This window comes from Orycteropus afer, unplaced genomic scaffold (genome assembly GCF_000298275.1).
Source record: "Orycteropus afer afer isolate SDZICR_OR568_19922 unplaced genomic scaffold, OryAfe1.0 scaffold00399, whole genome shotgun sequence".
NCBI classification, from domain to species: Eukaryota; Metazoa; Chordata; class Mammalia; order Tubulidentata; family Orycteropodidae; genus Orycteropus; species Orycteropus afer.
Genome location: NW_006921986.1, coordinates 2,236,613 through 2,258,417, shown reverse-complemented (window position 1 = coordinate 2,258,417; position 21,805 = coordinate 2,236,613). Strand labels below are relative to the sequence as shown.

The following is a 21,805-nucleotide window of genomic DNA, read 5'->3' as shown; positions in this document are numbered from 1 at the left end:
TCTCATGGTTGGCAAACATAATGCAGAGTAAATCAACCCAATATTTATATCCTTATTTTATAATTGATTTTATTTGAATTAAAAGGAGCTTTGGTGGCACAGTGCCTAAGACATTGGACTGCTAGCCAGAAAGTTGGCAGTTCAAACCCACTAGCCACTCTGTGGAAGGAAGGTGGGGTAATCTACTTCCGTAAAGATTTACCACCAACTAATGGGCAAGGAATCCTGTTGGGATGAGTGCTCAGCTGCTAACTGAAAGATTGGCAGTTCTAACCCACCAGTTGGCTCCAGGGAGAAAGACTTGGCAATCAGCTACTATAAAGATTACAATCAGGAAAACCCTATGGGACGAGAAATTCCAGTAAGATGGCAGAATAGGCAGAAAGACTGCACAGACCCTCTGCAACAAAGAAAAGGGGGACCAATTAACACAGATACAGAAGATGATCCTGGACCCCTGAACCTTGAAGGGAAGGATATAGAAGTGCACTGAACTCCAACTAGCAGAAGAATTTGCATGAAAATACCAAAAAAGGAGACATATGGAGCTGCGGTATGACAGCGATTCTGACAGCACAGACAGCTTGGATATTGATGCGTGGTGGTAGGACCTAAGAATTAACCTAAAAATCAGCCCTGCTAGCAAGGGACTGCACAGAGGACTGCTCTGGTGTCTGGGGAATAAAAGGTGAAGCAGCACAGAGGAAGGCTGGCTGAGCTGTGGACTTTTGCCTGTGGATTTTTGCCTGTCTGGAGGGCACAGCCATTTTGAATGTTTACAAGTGGCTTGACCATTTTGGATATTTAAAGTGACAGCATTCTCCAAGATTCCAGGGACTTAAGAACAGGCTCTGCTTGCTGGGAACCGCAAAGACATCCTGGATGCATGGACTACTGAAAAGGCCTATAATAAACAACAACTAAGAAGAGCCTGGGAAGCTCTGGTAGAGTAGTGCCTAAAGGCACTTGACTGCTAACCAGAAGGCTGGTGGTTCAAACCTATCAGCCACTCCTTGGAAGGAAGATGGGGCAATCTACTTCTGTAGTGATACTGCCTCGGAAAGCCAAGGAGGGGTCGCTATGAGTTGGGTCCAACTTGATGGCGCATAACAACAACAACAACAAGAGCCTGACTCACCCTTAGCTGCACTTCACAAACAGTTAACAGAGATCTAAGTACAACAACATCACAATGTCTCAGAGACAGCAGACCATCACAGTCCACACAAAGAAGCACGATAAAGTGGTAGAAAGAAGGGAGCAGGATACAGACCCAGAACACATCCCTGAAGAAGAAACAGTATTGGAACTCCCTGATAAGGAATTCAAAAGAATTATATTTAGATGTCTTCAAAGGATTGAAAGACAGATCAAGGAAAACACAGAGAAAACCCTTGAAGAATTTTGGAAGAAAATGCAAGAACAAAATGACAAAATAATGAAAAATTAGAAATGATTCTAAATCTACAGATAGAAATTCAGAAGATTAATACTAAATTGTCAGAAATAGATAACATATTGGAAGGGCAAAGGAGTAGAATGGAAGACAGAATTAATGAGATTGAAGACAAATACCTGAATACTTCTTTGGAAAGGGATCAGTCAGAGAAAAGATCAAAACAAAATGAAGAAAGCCTAAGGTTCATGCTGGATACCATGAAAAGGAATAACCTACACGTCATTGCAGTTGCGGAACAGGAAGAGAAATATAAAACCACTGAGAAAACCCTATGGGGCAGTTCCGCTCTGTCAGTTGGGAGCTCTATGAGTCAAAATCAACTCAATGGAGCCTAACAACAACAGTGTTGAAGTCAACTTGATGGTGTCTAACAACAACGATGACTCAGTACCACATGAGGGGAAATTCTTTGCTTGGTGCTGGCTTTGCAGTTCAGTATTTGCCCAAGGGTTTGTAAAGAGCTAGACTTTTCAAGGAAATGGATGTAGGTGAGCAGACCAGAGAGGAGTACCTGTGGTATACTGACACAGCTTTTAAGGCAATGTTTGACATAGACTTTGTACAGAGATGTAGTAAGTGGGGGAAAAAGTGGGAAGATAAACCCAGTCCAAGTATTTGTGGTGTTTTGTGGGTGGTGAGGTGCTACTGAAGAGTTAGGGTTTTAGGTCATGAAAAAACAGGTTCGATTCTGTGTTAGTTTTTAGAAAGTTAAGCTAATGAGATGCATACTGAGGTGGGAGATTTACTTCTACACATTTGGATTACAAAGAGGAAGATAAATTACATACCTAGTCTCTGGTGTTCTAGCTGTTTTAATACCAAACTCGATCTTAAAGATGGAGATACTTAAAGATCGCTATACATTACCCTCTCAGCTCAGCACCACTAACCAAACCAAACATCAAAATACACACATTAAAATATTTTATACTTGACGGGATCTTGCCAGCAGATTATGGTTAAAACCAGAGCAGAGGATTAAAATAAAAGCATTAAATGTGATCACTGACATACTTATTTCATACAATTCTCAAAGATAGGATTTTTTCTAGGCAAATTGGCTGATGTAGGATATCATGTATCAAATATTTGTAAGTAGCAGTCACAGTTTTGGCCATTTATTTGAAGGTGGTGAATAATAAGAATAGTCTTGCAGATACTACTATGAGTCTCATTTGGCTTAGTTGCCCTGCCCCAGTGACTGCTAGTATCTTCCCTAAGATCATGGAAATGAATAGATTGTTTTTCTCTTTCAGTGGTGAATGGAGAGTATTTTCAGGCAATGAGTTGGGAGCCCTCTTAGGCTGGTGGCTCTTTACTTCTTGGAAAGAAAAGAACCCAGATCGCAGTGCCCTGAAAGACATATACATGTTGTCTAGCACCGTCTCCTCCAAAATTTTACGGGCCATCGCCTTAAAGGAGGGTTTTCATTTTGAGGTAAAGTGCTTTCAGGAATCTCTTCTTTCCCTTTCTTGTACTCTGTAGAAGATCTAAAGTGTTTCTTTCTCTCTTGAATTATCCCTCTAGGAAACATTAACTGGCTTCAAGTGGATGGGAAACAGAGCCAAACAACTAATAGACCAGGGGAAAAATGTTCTATTTGCATTTGAAGAAGCTATCGGTAAGAAGTCATAATAGGAATGCTATAATCACTGATGATACATAGAATATAAATAAATAGGAAGAGGATTTGGGTTTGGATCTGCATTCAAAAGATCAACAGTGAAACAAAAGTCAAGCTACCCTCTCCCAACATTAGGATCTCAGATTTATTTGAGATCTAAATTTGAGATCTTTATTTTCAGCTAAAATATCTTGCAAATAACCAAGCCATTAATGTGAGAAAGAAAATGCTTTCTGAGCATGTCACTGCTGAAAACAGTGGTGTTCTGGGCAAGGCTGCTGGTAGCTTGAGAATCCACTTATTTATGAGTTATGATGTTTCCTCAACTGTTGGGTTTTATATACAAGGCGAGTATCATCCAGTCCTTGCTGAAAGCACTCCATGGGGTCTATGCTGAGGTCTGTAAGGAGGACGGGGCTGGTACCACTGTGATGCTTTCATCAAAGTGATGGTCACCTAGAAGGACAGCTCCAAGTCCAACCTGAATGACTGAGAACCCTTGTCCTAAATTATTTGTCAGTATACATGAGCTCTGGTGGCATAGTGCCTAAGGCACTTGACTGCTAACCAGAAGGCTGGCAGTTCAAACCCACCAGACACTCCTCTGAAGAAAGGTTGGGCAACCTACTTCTATAGTGATACTGCCTCGGAAACCCAAGGAGGGATCGCTATGAGTCAGATCCAACTCGCCGGCAGTGTGTTGCGTTGCGTTGTGTTGTGTTATACAGGAGCAAAAAGGAGAGCCAGCTATAGAAATTTGAAATCCAGATGGTTGTGCTGGCAATATTTCAGCTATTCATTTACTATAAACTATAATATATTGCCCCAGCTTCCTTCTGTGGAGCAGCTGGTGAGTCTGGACTGCCAGCCTTCTGGTTAGCAGTCACGTGCCTTAGGCACTGCGCCACCAGAGCTCCTTGTTCTCCGTCGTATTGATTATAAAGTGTGTGTTCTTCCACTTCACCTGTGTGTTCTCTGTAGCACAGCCACACATTATTTGTTTAACTCATTAACTGATTGAAGTGTAATCGGTCAGTTTTTGAATCTTTGTTGTCAGTTTGGCAGTCTTGTCTTTCTACAATTTTTTTTTTTTTTTTTAAGTTTAAATGTGATCTGACTTTTTTTAGAGCAGTTTTAAGCTTCAGAAAAACTGTATAGAAAGTACAGTTTTTTATGCCCACTCCCCCCATACATCATTTCTCCTATTAACATCTTATATTTCTTCAGGTTTTTATTTTACATATGTATTTTTTTCTTATGTTCATTTATCAAATATTTATTGCTTATCTATTGCACAGTGACTCTGAATGAAGTAGATCCTGCTGATCTTGGCTGACAGCAGACCTAGTTAAGTAACCACACAAAAGAAAATAGGCCAGGTGTCAAGATGAATAGTACATAGACCTAGTTAAGTAACCACACAAAAGAAAATAGGCCAGGTGTCAAGATGAATAATGTAAATAATGAGAATTATTGTAATGTTATTTATGTTATTGGAGCCTTGGGGCATAGTGGTTAAGTATCCACCTGCTAACTCATAGGTTGGCAGTTCAAAGAGACCAGCTGCTCAGTGGGAGAAAGATGGGCAATCTGCTTCTGTAAAGATTTACAGCCTTGGAAGCCCTCTGGGCCAGTTCTGCTCTGTCCTTTAGGGTCACTATGAGTTGGAATCGACTCATTGGCAGTGGGTTTATTGGTATTCAGAGAAGAAAGACAGAAGCATTGACTAGAAAAATTTGAAATTATTTCTAAAGTGAGCTGGAGGGACTTGAGGTGGGCCAAGTGAATAGGCATGATTTGGTCAGGGGGAGCCTCTCCCATAGGTATTTAACACATATGTCTTGAAGGTTTGCTGTGTGTTAGGCTCTGGGCTAGATTCTTTAACATATAGTGGTAAATAAGAATCATCCTTACGCTCAGTACTGTGTGAACTCTAATTGTGATAGGTAGGACGTGTACCCACATGTGACCTTATGCAGTGATGTGAAAGAACCTATGACTCTGTGTGTGACATGTGTTTTCTGCAGGGTATATGTGCTGTCCCTTTGTTCTGGACAAAGATGGGGTCAGTGCCGCTGTCATAAGCGCAGAGCTAGCTAGCTTTCTAGCAACCAAGAATTTGTCTTTGTCTCAACAGCTAAAGGCCATCTATGTCGAGTAAGTTTCTATTGACTCTGTTTAATTAATCTTTTTAAATGTTTTATTAAATTCTTGTGTATAAGACACTAACATTTATGGATTATGAATTTGATTTCTTAGAACTATGAAGAGATCACCTTTTCTTTTTGATGCTGAAACCATACCATACTGAGGCATTTGTTTGTTTGTATGTTCATTTGGAGAGACTCCGTAGGCCCCAGACTTGGGTTGGCTGTAATCTTTATGGAAACTGCTCACCAGGCCCGGATCTTCTGTGGTGCTGCTGGGTGGGTTTGAATAGCCAACCTTTGGGTGACTAGCCAAGCACAGACTGACTGTGCCGCCCAGCAACCTTGAACCATATAATATTACCATTCCTAATCACATGAATTCTTAACAAATGAGGATGTTAGTTGTGGAAATGGCTGATTTAAGGATACGCTTTTAAGCCCAGTGTCAAAAAGATGAAATGTATTACTTTAAAATAAGATTTGTAGCTAAATACCAAGATGAATAAAGCATGATGTGAATTTACTATATATAACACATTTAAATGAATCTTTTGATGGCTTGTTAACAGTTGTTTGGTGATTTGTAGATGCAGTATTCTTATGATATGTAATGATTACTGAGTATTTATAAGTGGAAAGCAATGCCCCATTTTCCCAGTGAAGAAATGTCAGAAAATCTCTTTGGCCAACTTGAATATATGGGGGTGTGGATCATTTTTTTGGGGATGGAGATAAAGTAGTCAAGTTTCTCCTTACAGTACTTAATGTACTTTACATATGTTATTGTTGTTGTTATGTGCCGGCGAGTCAGACCCGACTCATAGAGACCCCTCCTTGGGTTTCTGAGCCAGTATCACTACTGAAGTAGATGGCTTAACCTTCCTTCTGAGGAGTGGCTGGTGGGTTTGAACCGCCAGCCTTCTGGTTAGCAGTCAAGTGCCTCAGGCACTACGCTACCAGAGCTCCTACTTTACATATAGAATAACAAAATAATATATTGATTTACAAATATGACGTTTTGTCCATGTGATGCTTTGTTTAGCTTTGACATTGCAGTCAGTTTGTCACCTACTTAGTTTTCATTGCTGTTTGAGATGTTTGAAACAAAACACTTTCTGCAGCTGTGTACGATGCTCTCACCAGAGATGTTTTTAATCCCAAGCCACAAGTACAATTTGTTTATATAAGATCAAGACTAGCATAGTTCTTATTTTTGGCCTTAATTGGTAATCTACACAAAATATCCACTTACTAAATAGTATTTTAAGTGATTTTTAAAAGACTTGTTTTAAAACCTGACAATTCAACACTTTACATTATGAAGTCATTCCCCTAGGAAAAATTACTAGGTCTACGTACAATTCCTTTTTCTTTTTTGATTTATTCTATCAGGCAGTTTGTGAAAAAAAGAAAAAAAAAATCAAAGACTAACATTAATTGGCTTGTTATAGGCTAATGTTACTTTTCAAGCACAGTTTTGAACAATAAAGTCTTGTGAACATGGATGACCCATGATTTGCGAGTTTGTAGAGCGTTCTGTGACTGTGACTCTTCCTGGATCAGGTTTTCCTTCCAGTGCATGCTAAGTGGAAACATTTGCCGAGTTGCTAGTTAGTGTATCAAGGCTGGAGTACATCCTTTAGAGGACCTTATTCGTCATTGCCATTATGGTGAGCACAGATGCCTCTTCCTTGAGGTGTGTACACTAGGAAGTCAGGAAGTCGGGGATTGTGTTTTATAATGCACCGAGGATTTTAAGGCTGTTGGGGTAGATCAGGGGTCAGCAACTTTTTCTATAGATTGCCAGTTGGTAATTGTTTAGGCCTTGAGGACCAGTCAGTGTTTATAGCAGTTATTCACCTGTTCCTTTGTAGTGCAAAAGCCACCAGAGACACTGCATGAAGGAATGGGCAGGACATGGCTGTATTCCAATAAAAGTTGAATTCACAAAACAGGCTGAAGACCAGGCAGTAGTTTGTTCCCCAGTGTAATTTGTTAACCCTATTTTTAATACTAAGTTATTCCTTTGAAGCTAGTCACAGTTATTTGTTTAATTTCTTTTAGGATTTACTGGTTGATACATGCCCTGTGTACGGTATGCAGAATTATTTGTTCCTCATTTGTGTTTGTATTTGTTTTGATAGATATGGCTACCATATTACCAAAGCTTCATATTTTATCTGCCATGATCAAGGCACCATTAAAAAGTTATTTGAAAACCTTAGAAATTACGATGGAAAGAATAATTACCCAAAAACTTGTGGCAAGTTTGAAATTTCCGGAATTAGGGACCTTACAACTGGCTATGATGATAGCCAGCCTGACAAAAAAGCTGTGAGTAACATTTACTGTCATCCACTAAACTCTTCTCTGTTTACCTTTGTAAAAATACTTTGACTAGATCAAGTTATTTAATCATATAACTAATTGAAACTGGTTTAGGCATTTGGCATTATATTTGTTTAGAACTTATTTTCTTGTTTATGCAGTGGATAATATTAATTATGTCAGGATACTTTCTGAAGATTAACTACTTAAATATATAATATGTGTAAATTAATTCCTAGGTTCTCCCTACTAGTAAAAGCAGCCAAATGATCACCTTTACCTTTGCTAATGGAGGTGTGGCCACCATGCGGACCAGCGGGACAGAACCCAAAATAAAGTACTACTCAGAGCTGTGTGCCCCACCTGGAAACAGGTATGATATTCATAGCAGCTGGTGTGCTTTTTTTTATAACCTGAACTTCCAGATTGGTTCTTTTCATATGCTAAGTAAAATTTTTCACCTTTCCAATATGTAGTTTCATATAGTGAACTTTCCTCTTTTACTCCTACAATCTTCCCATGTATCTTATATACTCATATTCACTGCCATTGAGTCCGATCCGACTCATAGCAACTCCTCCTTGGGTTTCCAAAGCAGTATCACCATGGAAGTAGATTGCCTAACCTTCCTTCTGAGGAGTGGCTGGTGGGTTTGAACCACCGGCCTTCTGCTTAGCAGTCAGATGTCTTAGGCACTATGATTGTATTAAAAGTTTACCATTCCATATGCAGTCAACAAGTATCTTTGAGTACCTATCATGCACAAGTCCACTGGGCCCAGGGAGGATAAAGAGCCACCCCTTCATCCCCCACATACATGAGAGAGTCCTTGATATCAAAGAGGTGTTGACCTTATAGCTTCAGTACCATGTCTGTGACCTTGGCAAAGAGTTTGACTTAGTCATTTTTCAATGACCATCCCCTCTTGAACTTTAACAGCCTTCGTGCATGTAGTTAGCTCATATAAATATGTTATGGCATACCTGTCTGGCACTCTGTTAACCAGTTCAGAATATAATTGAGAATCAGGAAAAAAACTATTTTAAGATGAAATAAGTCCACACGGTAGCATAGAAATAATATATGAGTCACATATATTATTTGGAAATTTTATTAGCCAGTGTTAAAATATGAAAAGAAAGGTGAAATCAATTTTTATAATGTATTTTATTTAACTTACCAAACCAAACAAACTCATTACCATCAAGTCAATTCGACTCACAGTGACCCCTCCTTGCGTTTCCAAGGTGGTGTCTCTATGGAAGTAGATTGCCCAATCTTCCTTTTGAGGAGTGGTTATTGGTTTTGAACGGCCATCCTTCTGATTAGCAGTCAAATACCTTAGGCACTATACCAAAACATTATCGTGATAATATGTAACCAATATAAAAATTGCTGAGATATTTTATATTCTCTTTTTATACTTAGTCTTTTATATTTGTTCAGTATTTTACACTTCAGCATATCTCAGTTTGAAATCTTTCATCAGAAATATTTACTCTATATTTAGATTGTATAAAATTTACAGTTGAAAAAGAAGATTTTGATACCCAAGTTGTTCTCAACATACTTAAGTTTTCCAATAGCCCAACTGAGTGTCAGTTTTTAGGTTTCAACTTCAACTAAATAAAACTAAGTAAATTTAAAAGTTAAGTTCCTCAGTTACACTAGCCACATTTCAAGTAATTGATAGGCACACGTGGCAGATGACCGCCATAGTAGGCAGCCCAGGTCTGAGTAGTTGTTACCACATGTACAAATCAAAGCTTTGCTCATGTGAAGGATTTTCCAGACTTATAATCAGATCAGATCCAACTCATAGCGACCTCTCTTTGGGTTTCTGAGGCAGTATCACTACAGAAGTAGATTGTCTAACCTTCCTTCCGAGGAGTGGCTGGTGGGTTTGAATTGCCAGCCTTCTGGTTAGCAGTCAAATGCCTTAGGCACTATGCCACCAGAGCTCCTAGATTTACATCATGTGGATATAAAGCAGAGAAAAATTTCCAAGTATCTGAAAATGACAAGCCCATAGCAGACTAAATATAGCAAGTTAGAAATTCTTTAGGCAGGGAGAAGTGACTGCTGTAGCTAAGAAGGAAATTTTTTTAAAATAAGTTGTGGGCAGAAGAAGTCAAAAAAACATACCACCCCAGGAATTGTACCATAAAGGAAATAGTATTCCACACCTCAAATGTGCCTGAGTCTTCTGGGTAGCAGCTTGGGTCAATCACAGTCATGATGGTTATTACAAATGTCAATTTGTTTAATATAAGTATATTTAAGAAGTGTCAGTACTGTAAAATATATTTTGCTATGTTTCCCATTCAAAACATTTTCATACTTAAAGGGTAAAAACTCAACTATGAATCAACTTGAATGAACATATAAAAACAGCTCATTTTCTGAAAGTTCTGGATTACCAAAATTTTATTGTAATAATTGTGCTAATATCCCTCTTTCCATGGGCATGAAATAATAAGCTATTTGCTATTGTATTGAGTATGATTTTCCATAGACATTTCTTTATAATTCTTATTGTTACTTAGTATTCTCCTATTTCTGGATCTCATTCTTAGAAAAACAAATAGACCTTAGTTCAATGTAAGAATGTGTTTTCTCTATTGCCCTTTGCTTTTCATTTTCCTGTGAAAATATATCTCACATTTCAGAAACCCTTCCTTTAAACAAACCAATACCAAATCTACTGCCATCAAGTCAATTCTGACTCATAACAACCCTATAGGACAGACTAGAACTGCCCCATAGGCTTCCGAGGCCGTAAATCTTTACAGAACCAGACTACCTCATCCTTCTCTCATGGACCAGCTGGTGGGTTTGAACCACTGACCTTTTGATTAGCAGCTGAATGCTTTAACCACAGTGCCACCAAATCTCCTTAACCTTCCTTTATAATAATAATAATAACAACACTACTTAATGTTTAAGGATTTATGGTATTTAAATTTGTAATATAGGTTAGTGAGTACACTTAAATTCAAATATTAGTCTATAAATTGCTGAAAATACTTTTGAAAATTGTATTATTGTAGTCATTGAAATGTTTCTACCAGTTTTTAAATGGAACATTAGGGACTAGGTCAGCCCATACGTATGCTGTCAGCGCTCAAAGAAAGCACCAGCCTTCCTAATGTTGTAGCAACAAATAGCTGTAGCTAAGGTTTCCTGGTAGTGTAGTGCCAAAGGCACTTGACTGCTAACCAGAAGGCTGGTGGTTCAAACCCACCAGCCACTCCTCAGAAGGAAGATGAGACGATCTACTTCTGTAGTGATACTGCCTCAGAAACCCAAGGAGGGGTCGCTATGAGTCGGGTCTGACTCTATAGCACATAACAACAACAACAACGTTTCCTTGTTTGCTGATAATCTTAAATATTGTTACTCTATTTTATATGGTGTACTGCGTAAGGCATTTTACTGCTAACCAGAAGGATGGCGGTTCAAACCCACCAGTCACTCTGCAGAAGGAAGATGGGGCAATGTGCTTCTGTACAGATTTCCTGCCTCAGAAACCCAAAGGGGGTTGCTATTAGTCAGCATTGATTCAATGGCAGTGAGGTGTGGTTTTTTTTTTAATTATATTTTATACCCTGCATTTCATTAATTCCTAGAATTCCAAGATCTGCTAATCTTTTAGAATAGCAAAACTTTTTCAAGTATAAATTGTGCTCTTAAAAGATCATTTTTGGTGGAGGAAATGTCTAGTATTTTCTGTCTTTTTATTTTATTAATACCCCATAGAAATTCTGGTATAATATAGTGAATACCATATATTCTTCACCTAGACCAGGAGTTGGCAAACTTCTTTTGAGACCCAGATAGTGAATATTTGTGGGCCATTGGTCTCTGTCACTTAACTCTGTAGTTGAAGCGTGAAAGCAGCCATATATACGTAAAGGAATGGCTGTGGCTGGGTTCCGATAAAACTTTTTTTACAAAAGCGGGTCACAAGCCTATTTTGCCAACCAGACCTAGGCTCAAAAATTTATTATTTTGCAGTATGTGCTCTCTTACCATATATATTATATATTTGGTGGTTGTTTTTTTCCTGAACCATTTGAAAGCCTTAGACCTCATGATACTTCACTCCTAATTACTTCAGTGTACATCTCCTAAGAACATTCTCTTAATATCTCATCACTATTGGATAATAATTGTATCAGTTAGTGTTTCACTGGAGAAGCAGAACCCATAGGATATAAGAGAATTATTGCAAGGAATTGGCTCACATGATTGTGGGGACTGATGAAGCCAGTCTTAAATCCATAGGGCTAGAAACTGGCACTGTGTTTAGTTCTCTTGAAGGTTTTTCATGATGGCTAGAGAAAAATGTTGTTATTGTTAGATGCCATCTATTGATTCCGACTCAGTGACCCTGTGTACAACAGAACGAAACACTGCCCAGTCCTGCACCATCCTCACAATCCTTGCTATGCTTGAGCCCATCGTTGCAGCCACTGTGTCAGTCCATCTTGTTGATCTTCCCTCAGTCCATCTTGAGGGTCTTCCCTTTTCTTCTGACCCTCTACTTGACCAAGCATGATATCCTTCTCTAGGGAATGGTCCCTTTTGACAACATGATCAAAACAGGTGAGACAAAGTCTGGCCACTTACACCTCTAAGGAGCATTCCAGCTGCACTTCTTCCAGGACAGATCTGTTCATTCATTCTCCTGGTAATCCTTGGTATTTTCAGTATTATTTGCCAACACCACAATTCAACAGCATCAATTCTTCTTCAGTCTTCCTATTCATTGTCTGGCTTTCACACGCACATGAGGCAATTGAAAATATCATGGCTTGGGTTCGAAAAAAATAAAAAACAAACTCACTGAATTCTTTTAGCAGCAAATTTGCCCTGTGCAGTGTGACATCTGATTTCTTGACTGCTGCTTCCATGAGTGTTGATTGTGGATCCGAGTAAAATGAACTACCTGACAACTTTAATCTTTTCTGCATTAACTGTGATGTTGCTTACTGATCCAGTTAAGAGGATTTTTGTTTTCTTTATGTTGAAGTGTAATCCATACTGAAGATTGTAGTCTGATCTTCATCAGTGCTTTTAGTCTTCTACACTTTCAGCAGGCAAGGTTGTGTCATCTGTATATTGCAGATTGTTAATGAGTCTTTGTTCAATGCTGATTGTGTCCAGCTTCTCAGATTATTTACTCAGCATACAGATTAAATAAGTATGGTAAAAGGATACAATCCTGATGTACACCATTCCTGATTTTAAGCCATGCAGTATTCCCTTGTTCTGCTAGTCTATGTACAGGTTACTCATGAGCACAATTAAGTGTTCTGGAATTCCCATTCTTCTCAATGTTATTCATAATTTGTTACGATCCACATAGTCAAATGCCTTTGCATATTCAATAAAACACAAGTAAACATTTTTCTGGTATTCTTTGCTTTTAGCCAAGATCCATCTGATATCACTAATGATATCCCTCATTCCACATCCTCTTCTGAATCCAGCTTGCATTTCTGGATGTTCCCTGTCAATATACTACTGCAACCATTTTTGAATTGTCTTCAGCAAAATTTTACTTGTGTGTGATATTAATGATTTGTTCAATAATTTCCATATTCTGTTGGATCACCTTTCTTTGGAATGGGCACAGATATGGATCTCTTCTAGTCAGGTAACTGGTAGCCAGGCAGCTGTCTTCCACATTTTGTGGCATAAATGAGTAAGTTCCTCCAGTACTCTTATCTGTTGTTGAAACATCTCAATGGGTATTCCGTCAATTCTTTGAGCCTTATTTTTCACCAATTCCTTCAGTACGACTTGGACTTCTTTCCTTCAGTACCATTGGTTCTTGATCATATGTTACCTCCAGAAATGGCTGAACGTTGACCATTTCTCTTTGGTATAGTGACACAGTGTATTCCTTCCATCTTCTTTTGAGGCTTCCTGCATCGTTCAATATTTTGCCCATAGAATCTTTCAATATTGCAATTCGAGGCTTGAATTTTTTCTTCAGTTCTTTCACTTTGAGAAATGTCAAGCGTGTTCTTCCCTTTGGTTTTCTAATTCCACATCTTTGCACATTTCATTATAATACTTACTTTGTCTTCTTGAGCCACCCTTTAAAATCTTCTGTTTAGCTCTTTTATTGCTATGTTTCTTCCTTCCTCTTTAGGTACTCTCCATTCAAGAGCAAGTTTCAGAGTCTCTTCTGAATTCTATTTTAGTATTTTCTTTCTTTCCTGTCTTTTTAATGACCTTTTGCTTTCTTCATGTATGATGTTCTTTATGTCATCCCTTAATACACCTGGTCTTTAGTCATTGGTGCTCACTGCATCAAATCTGTTCTCCTGATGGTCTCTAAATTTAGGTGGGACATACTCATAGTCATATTTTGGCTCTTGTGGACTTGTTCTAATTTTCTACAGCTTCAACTTGAATTTGCGTATCAGCAGTTGATGGTCTGTGCCATAGTCAACTCCTGCTCTTGTTTTGACTGAGAATGAGCTGCTCTATTGCCTCTTTCCATAGTGGTAGTCAATTTGATTTCTGTGTATCCCATCTGGTGAGGTCCAAGTATATAGTTGCCATTTATATTGTTGAAAAAAAGGTTTTTGCAATGAGCAAGTCAATGGTCCTGCAAAATTCTATCATGTGATATCCAGCATTATTTCTATCACCAAGCCGATATTTTCCAACCACTGATGCTGCTTCTTGGTTTCCAACGTTAGCATTGCAATCACCAGAAATTATCAATGTCTTCATTGTATGTTTGGTCAATTTCAGACTGCAAAAGGTGGTAAAAATCTTCAGTTTCTTCATCTTTTGCTTTGGTGGTTGGTGTATAAATTTGAATAGTCATATTAACTGGTCTTCCTGGTAGGTGTATGGATATTAGCCTATCACTGACAGCACTATACTTCAGGATAGATCTTGAAACATTCTTTGTCACAATGAATGTGACACTATTCCTCTTCAATTTGTCATTTCAGTTTAGTAATGCCTAGGATATCGATCTTTATGTGTTCCATTTCATTTTTGACAACTTCCAATTTTCTTAGATTCATACTTTGTATATTCCTTGTTCTGATTATTAATGGTTGTTTGCAGCTGTTTCTTCCCATTTTGATTCATGCCCATCTGCAGATGAAGGTCCTCAAAGCTTTACCCCATCCATGTCATTAAGGTCGACTCTACTTTGAGGAGCAGCTCTTCCCTAGTCATATTTTGAGTTCCTTCAAACCTGAAGGGCTAATCTTCCAGCACTATATGTGACAATGTTTACTGTTATTTATTTATTAAGGTTTCCAGTGGCCAATATTTCTTGAAGTGGATGACCCTGTCTTTCTTCCCAGTCTGTCTTACTCTGGGCTCTGCTGAAGCCTGTCCATCATGTGTGACCCTCCTGGTATTTGAAATACCAGTGACATAGCCTGCAGCCTCACAGCATCATGTAAGCCACCACAGTACAACACTGACAGACAAGTGGTGGTAGAGAAAATAATTGTGTGGTTCTGTGGGTTTTGGAAATGCAGAATGTCATGGATCTACCACTTTAGTGTCGTATAAAAGAGTTACATTCCCTATGCTTTATCTATTCACCACCCTTCTCCCATTGAACTTCTGGCAACCACTGATCTTTCCACTATTTCTAAATGTTTTTATAAAAATAGTTTTGCCTTTTCTAGGATGTAATGGCTACAGCATGTAGCCCTTTCAGACTGACTTCTTTTTAATCACAGAATAATGCTCTGTTATATGGATCTACCACCATTTATTTATGCATTTACCTATTGAAGGACATCTTGGTTGCTTAGGTGTATATATATATATATATATAAACTTTATAGTGATTTGGGTGAAAATTTACAGAGAAAATTCATCTTAGATACAGCAGTTCATATTCACTTTGCCTCATGACATTGACTGCAATCTCCCACAATGCAATAGCTCTCCCCCTACTTCACACCCATAGCCACCTCTTCCCTGTGTCCTTCCCTCCATGTACTCCTGCCCCCCAAAACTGTCTCCCTGTGCATATACAGCCCTTCTATTCTCCCATGATTGATCTCTCCAAGGAGTGTATCTACCTAATGTAAATGTTCACTTCATGTGCCTGTCTTTTGTTTGGCTGGAAGCTGCAGGAGTGGGTTCAATTCCAGACCTGAAGGGCAGCTAGGGACCATAGTCTCAGTGGTTTCCTCAGACTCTATCAGACCAGCAAGCCTGGTCCCTTTTTCTTTTTTATGATTTTGAGTTTTGTTCCATATTGTTCTCCCACTGTATCCAGGGTTCCCTACATAGATCCCCCTCTGAGTGATTGACAGTGGTAGCCAGGCATCATCTAGTTCTTCTGGTCTCATAATCATATAGGCTGAGGATCACATGGTATATCAGTTGCTTGGACTAATTGTTTCCATGGATCTTTGGTTTTCTTCATTCTTCTTTGCATTAGACAAGGAGATACCCAACGTTGCATGTAGATGACCTCTTGCAAGCGTTTACGATCCCAGTTGCTACTTGCAAAAGTAGGATGTGGAACAAGGTTTTTGTGTAGTATGTTATGCCAGTTGAGCTTGATGTCCCCTGCAACCAAGGTCCCGAGCCCACAGGTCCAACTGCTTGCTCCCTCTGGGTAGCTGGCTGTGGCTGAGAAGTGACCACAACCTTATCCCTTGTCAGCTCTACTATATACCTGGACATTCTTACAAAACATACAAATATACTTGTAGAAACATGTAGCCCTACTATATACCTGGACATTCTTACAGAACATACAAATATACTTGTAGAAACATTGTCTGCCAGCCCTATACATGGTCATGGACACACTCCCCCACTGCGTAGACTTACCTAATTGTTCATCCTGTATACCCAGCTATCCACCTGTAGACCCATGTTTGCCATCACTGACAACACAGTACTGTATATGCAAAAGGGTTCATCTTTGTTGTCTGTACCTCCCATGCACTCTCTGTCTTCCTCAGTGTCACTGTGTTGATCCCTCATGTTTGGTACATTGCCCTTTTCTTCACCCACTCAATACTTGTCTCTACCCTATCTACCAGTGTTCCCTCCTTTCCCCTCTCACCCTTGGTAACTAACAGAGAAAATTTCCTTCCATATATAAACCTTTCCTTGACTTTTACAATAACGGACTAACAGTATTTCTCCTGTGATTGACTTACTTCGCTCAGCATAATGTCCTCCAAGTTCATCCACATTATGTGGTGTTTTGCAGATTCCACATTATTCTTTAAGGTTGCGTAGTATTCCATTGTGTGTGTGTACCATAGTGTGGTTATCCATTCTTCTGTTGATGGGCACCTAGGTTGTTTCCATCTTTTTGCTATTGCAAATAGTGCTGTGATGAACATAGGTATGCATATTTCTTTTCTTGTTCTGGCTCTCAGTTCTTTAGGATATATACCTAGTAATGGAATGGCTGGGTCAAATGGTATTTTTAATTCCAAATTTTTAAGGAATCACCATACTGCTTTCCACAGTGGTTGTATCATTTTACAGTCCCATCAGCAGTGTATGAGAGTCCCAATCTCTCTGCATCCTCACCAGCACTTATTATTTTCTGTCTTGTTGAACTTTGCTACTAATGCTGGGTTAAGATGGTATCTCATTGTTGTTTTGATTTACATCTCTCTGATGGCTAATGATGTGAACATTTTTTCACGTGTTTGTTGGCTGCCTGAATATCCTCTTTGGTGAAAACTCTATTTATGTCTTCTGCCCATTTTTTAATTGGATTATTTGTCTTTTTGCTGTTGAGATGTGGGAGCTTTCTATAAATTTTAGAGATAAGTCCCTTGTCAGATATGTCATTGGCAACTATGTTTTCCCAATCTGTAGGTACTCTTTTTACTCTTTTGGAGTTATCTTTGGAAACACATAAAAATTTAATTTTTAGACAATCCCGTTCATCTAGTTTTTTTCCTGCTGTTTTGTGCATTTTGAGTTATGCTTGATAGGTATATATTTTAAATATATATATATACTGTTAGTATATGTGCTTTCCTGAGAACCGTTGGTTTCTTCAAAACATATTTATGGATAAGGAATAAAAAACTTGTGTAATTCGTATGTATTTATGAAGCATAATTGTATTGTTGTTGTTGTTGTTATTGTGTTTGGGTGGAAGTTTACAGAGCAAATTCACTTTCCATACAGCAGTTCACATACACTTTGTCTCATGACATTGACCACAGTTTACCACAGAGCAACAGCTCTCTTCCCACTTCCTCCCCATAGTTACCTCTTCCCTGTGTCCTTCCCTCCATGTACTCCTCCCACTGAGCTGTCTCCCTATGCATACACAGCCCTTCTTTCTCCCATGATTGTTCTCTCCAAGGAGTGTATCTACCTAGTGTAAATGTTCACCTCATATGCCTGTCTTTTGTTTGGATAGAAGCCACAGGACTGGGTTCAATTCCAGACCTGAAGGGTAGCAAGGGGCCGTAGTCTCTAGTGATTCCCTCAGGCTCTATTAGACCAGCAAACCTGGTCCCTTTTTTTTTTCCCCAAATGATTTTGAGTTTTGTTCCACAGTGTTCTCTTACTCTATCCAGGATCTCCTATATAGATCCCCCTCCGAGTGATTGACAGCAGTAGCCAGCCCCATCTAGTTCTTCTGGTCTCATAGTTGTATAGCCTGAGGATCACATGCTGTACCAGTCGTGAAGCATATGTTTTATATGTTGCCAATATGGATAAAAATAATTACAATGATTAAGGGAAAAAAACATTGCCGCCTGGTTGATTCTGACTCAGCAACCATGTAGGACAGAGTAGAACTGCCCCACTGGATTTCCAAGGCTGTAGTCTTTTTGGAAACATACTGCCAAATCTTTCTTCTGTGTAGTGGCTGGTGTGTTCAAACTGCCAACCTTTGGAGTAGCAGCTGAGCTTTTAACCACTGTGTCACCTGAACTACTGATTATAAAGCTACATATACTGAGGACTTTGGCCAAGGTTCTATGCTAATTGTTTTATATAATTTCTCTTAATTTGCACAGCAGCTCTCTTGAGAAGGTAAATTTTTCAATGAATCTGGGCCTTAGAGAGGCTAAGTCACTTGCCCAGGGGCACACAGCCAGTAGAGCCATAATTAATATCCATTATAAAATGAATTGTTTTACTTATTGTGTTTAGCTATTGCAGTGTCAAAATGATCTTCACTAGTTACAAAGGTTGCCTTTCCAATTAAAATGAAGTTCACATACATTAAAAATAAGTGAGTATGAAGTAATGAAAAGTATTAATTGAAAGATTTTTCTAAATGAGTTTTCAGCTTTTAATACTTATAGTAACTAACTTACGGTAGCTAGTAGCCTGACAGGTATATAAGCTGCTATTTAATTACATGTCTGTTTTACTGAATATTTACCTTCCAGTGGTTTGCATATAAATACTTGTCCCATGCTTGAAAACTTCATTGTTGTCGGAGGACCCGTCTCCTTTTGTTGTTGTGAGAAATGCCCTGCTCATTGAACACTGTCCTGTCCAGCACCTTCCCCGTGATAGGTTGAGAGCAGACCTTTGTGACCCATGAAGTTTTCATCAGCTGATTTTCAGAAGTAGATCACCAGGCCTTTCCTCCTAGTCTGCCTGAGGTCGGAAGTTCCATTGTAACCTGTCCAGCTTCACAGCAGCACAGTATCTTCCACTGACAGATGGCTGGTGGCCGTGCATGAGTGCGTTGGCCGGGAATTGAGCCCAGGTGTCTCTCACGGAAGGCGAGAATTCTACCACTGAACCATCAAAGCCCCTGTTCTATCTCCTTAGCTTCTTATTTATATTTTAGTGTAACTCTTTGTTGTTGTTGTTGTTATGTGCCGTCGAGTCGGACCCGACTCATAGTGACCCCTCCTTGGGTTTCCGAGGGAGTATCCCTATGGAAGTAGATTGCCCCATCTTCCTTCCGAGGAGTGGCTGGTGAGTGTGAACCGCCAGCCTTCTGGTTAGCAGTCAAGTGCCTTAGGCACTACGCTACCAGTGCTCCCAGTCCTGGAGATAGAATGATGAAGATAAAACCCACTTGGCTGAGTTCCTGGTGTGACTGCCGTCCCGGTAGGCTGTTCCTCCCTGTCCATTCTAGGAAGAGTTTACTGACAAGGCTGCAGTTCAGCTTTCCAGCAGTTTGACAGCAGACATGATCAGGAACATTCCTATTCCAGGAGAGTGAGAACTCAAAAAAGACATCTTGTTTTCAAGCATTCAGCAGGATTTAATGACAACTGGGGCCATAACAGTTTTCTCTGTACTGTTAGCTATAAACATTGTACGTGTTTTAGGTATAACAACCCCAAAATTGTGTTTCTTAAAAATTATAATGAGGAGAGCAAAGGGATGAGTTTGTTTATAGTAAAGATCTTAGGAAAAAGCCTTTGGGGAAAATCATGCACATTGTCTCATGGGGTTTTGTCTAAGTCAACAGATGTGTTCCCATGCTTAAGTCATTAGTTTTTTGGTAGCTGATTTAACCTTGCTCTTAAGATTAAATTTCAGTGTTACTTAATCAGTGTACAGAACAGTTAAAATATGCTTTGGAGAAATAATCCATTCATCTGGAAATTTTGGTCTATTTTTCAGTGATCCTGAGCAGCTGAAGAAGGAACTGAATGAACTAGTCAGTGCTATTGAAGAACATTTTCTCCAGCCACAAAAGTACAATCTGCAGCCAAAGGCCGAGTAATATAGTCCTGCCATGGGCACAATTAAATTTACCTAAGATTAAGCTGAACTTCATTTGTTAAGCAATATTTTTAAGGGCCAGTAATTTAAAGTATTACTATAAGTGTGTGTATGTTTTTAAATAGACTTACATTCCTCGTTTTACATTTGATTCTTAAAGTGTATAAAGAAAAAATGGCCAAACCTAACAAATTAGCATTCCTGTAACATTTGACCCTAGTGTATGCTCAACAACAACAAAATAAATAAAATTCAGGGGCAAAAAAGGGTATATAGCATTTAAAATTTAAAAAAAAAAAAAAAAAAAAAGAAAGGTCCATCTAGGTATTATCTGAATTTTTTAAAGAATTAAAAAATGAAGCCTTTAAAAATAAATAACCTTCAAAAATAGTTTTGTAATTAACACTTTAATTTGCATAAGTCTTAAGTATGTGTCTTCTCTGTAATTCTTTTTATGTGTAATTGAAATAACCAAAGAGCCTTATATGTAATATGTAATCAAAATCTCACACTAGACTTTATTAGAATAGATTTTCTTTCCAAGTTTATTATTTAATTTGTGCTTTCTACCCTTCTCTCAACTGTTGGTGTTATAATCTTCTAAAATGATTGCAATTAAACACCCATGAGCTAGGACCACCTGGTCTTTATATATTTTGTATCTTTCATATCATTTCTCTTTGGCTTTGAATTAAAATTATTTCTAGCGTATGATTGCCTATTATTATTACTATTATTACTAACAGTTTCAGAACAATGAAAAATTAAAATACTATGGACTGTTTTCCTAAAGTAAGGGAAAAAAAATGTTTTTAAGTCTTAGTGACATGTACCTTGTATCCTACCAGAACTCTCAAATCTACAATATTCAACGCATTCCGTCAGCTGCTTCAGTGTAGAAGCCAACCTTTTTTTTGTGATAGTATGTTTTATAGTTTCAAATTATACTCTGGAAAAAAGAAACTTTAGGTCTACATCTTCTCTACAAACACATTTTTTGAGCATTTATCTGGCATTCTGTAACAAAGTATGTTTCTGTAAATACAAATGTGCTGTGATGAAAGAGCTCTGGTGGGGTAGAGGTTAAAGCATTCAACTGCTAACCAAAAGGTCACTGGTTGGAACCCACCAACTGCTCCTCTGCAGGAGAAAGATAAGGCAGTCTGCTTTCATAAAGATTTGCAGCCTTGAAAAACCTATGGGGCACTTCTACTGTGTCGTATTGGGCTACCATGGATCAGAATTAACTCAGTGGCAGTTGGTTTGGTTTGGTATTGTGACAAAGTTCATATTCTAGTCAGAGGGTCAGTGCTGTTAGTTGCCAGTAAGTCAGTTCTGACTCATGGCAACTCCATGTGTTACAGAGTAGATCTATGCTACATAGGGTTTTTTTTTTTTTTTGGCTATAATCTTTATGGCAGGGCTTCATACCAGTTCAAAATGGTTCAGTCATGGCCAAGGAAAAGAAGTACAGTGGGTGGAAAGAAGGGCAGTATAAACATTACATAGCAACCAAATCTCTTGTACACTGACTTTGACTTGAGTTGCAAA

At 38.6% G+C, this 21,805-nt stretch overlaps 1 protein-coding gene across 1 annotated transcript in view; it reads left to right on the top strand.

Annotated features, from left to right (window-relative positions):
- The window catches only part of PGM2 (phosphoglucomutase 2), a 41,029-nt gene extending 20,774 nt beyond the window's left edge, over positions 1–20,255 (top strand). Inside the window, exons 9-14 of the mRNA XM_007953538.2 lie at positions 2,716–2,896; positions 2,987–3,080; positions 5,111–5,240; positions 7,378–7,567; positions 7,801–7,934; positions 20,153–20,255. Of these exons, the coding sequence (XP_007951729.1) occupies positions 2,716–2,896; positions 2,987–3,080; positions 5,111–5,240; positions 7,378–7,567; positions 7,801–7,934; positions 20,153–20,255 (832 nt within the window). The remainder of the gene's footprint in view (positions 1–2,715; positions 2,897–2,986; positions 3,081–5,110; positions 5,241–7,377; positions 7,568–7,800; positions 7,935–20,152) is intronic.
- Positions 20,256–21,805: the final 1,550 nt, after the last annotated feature.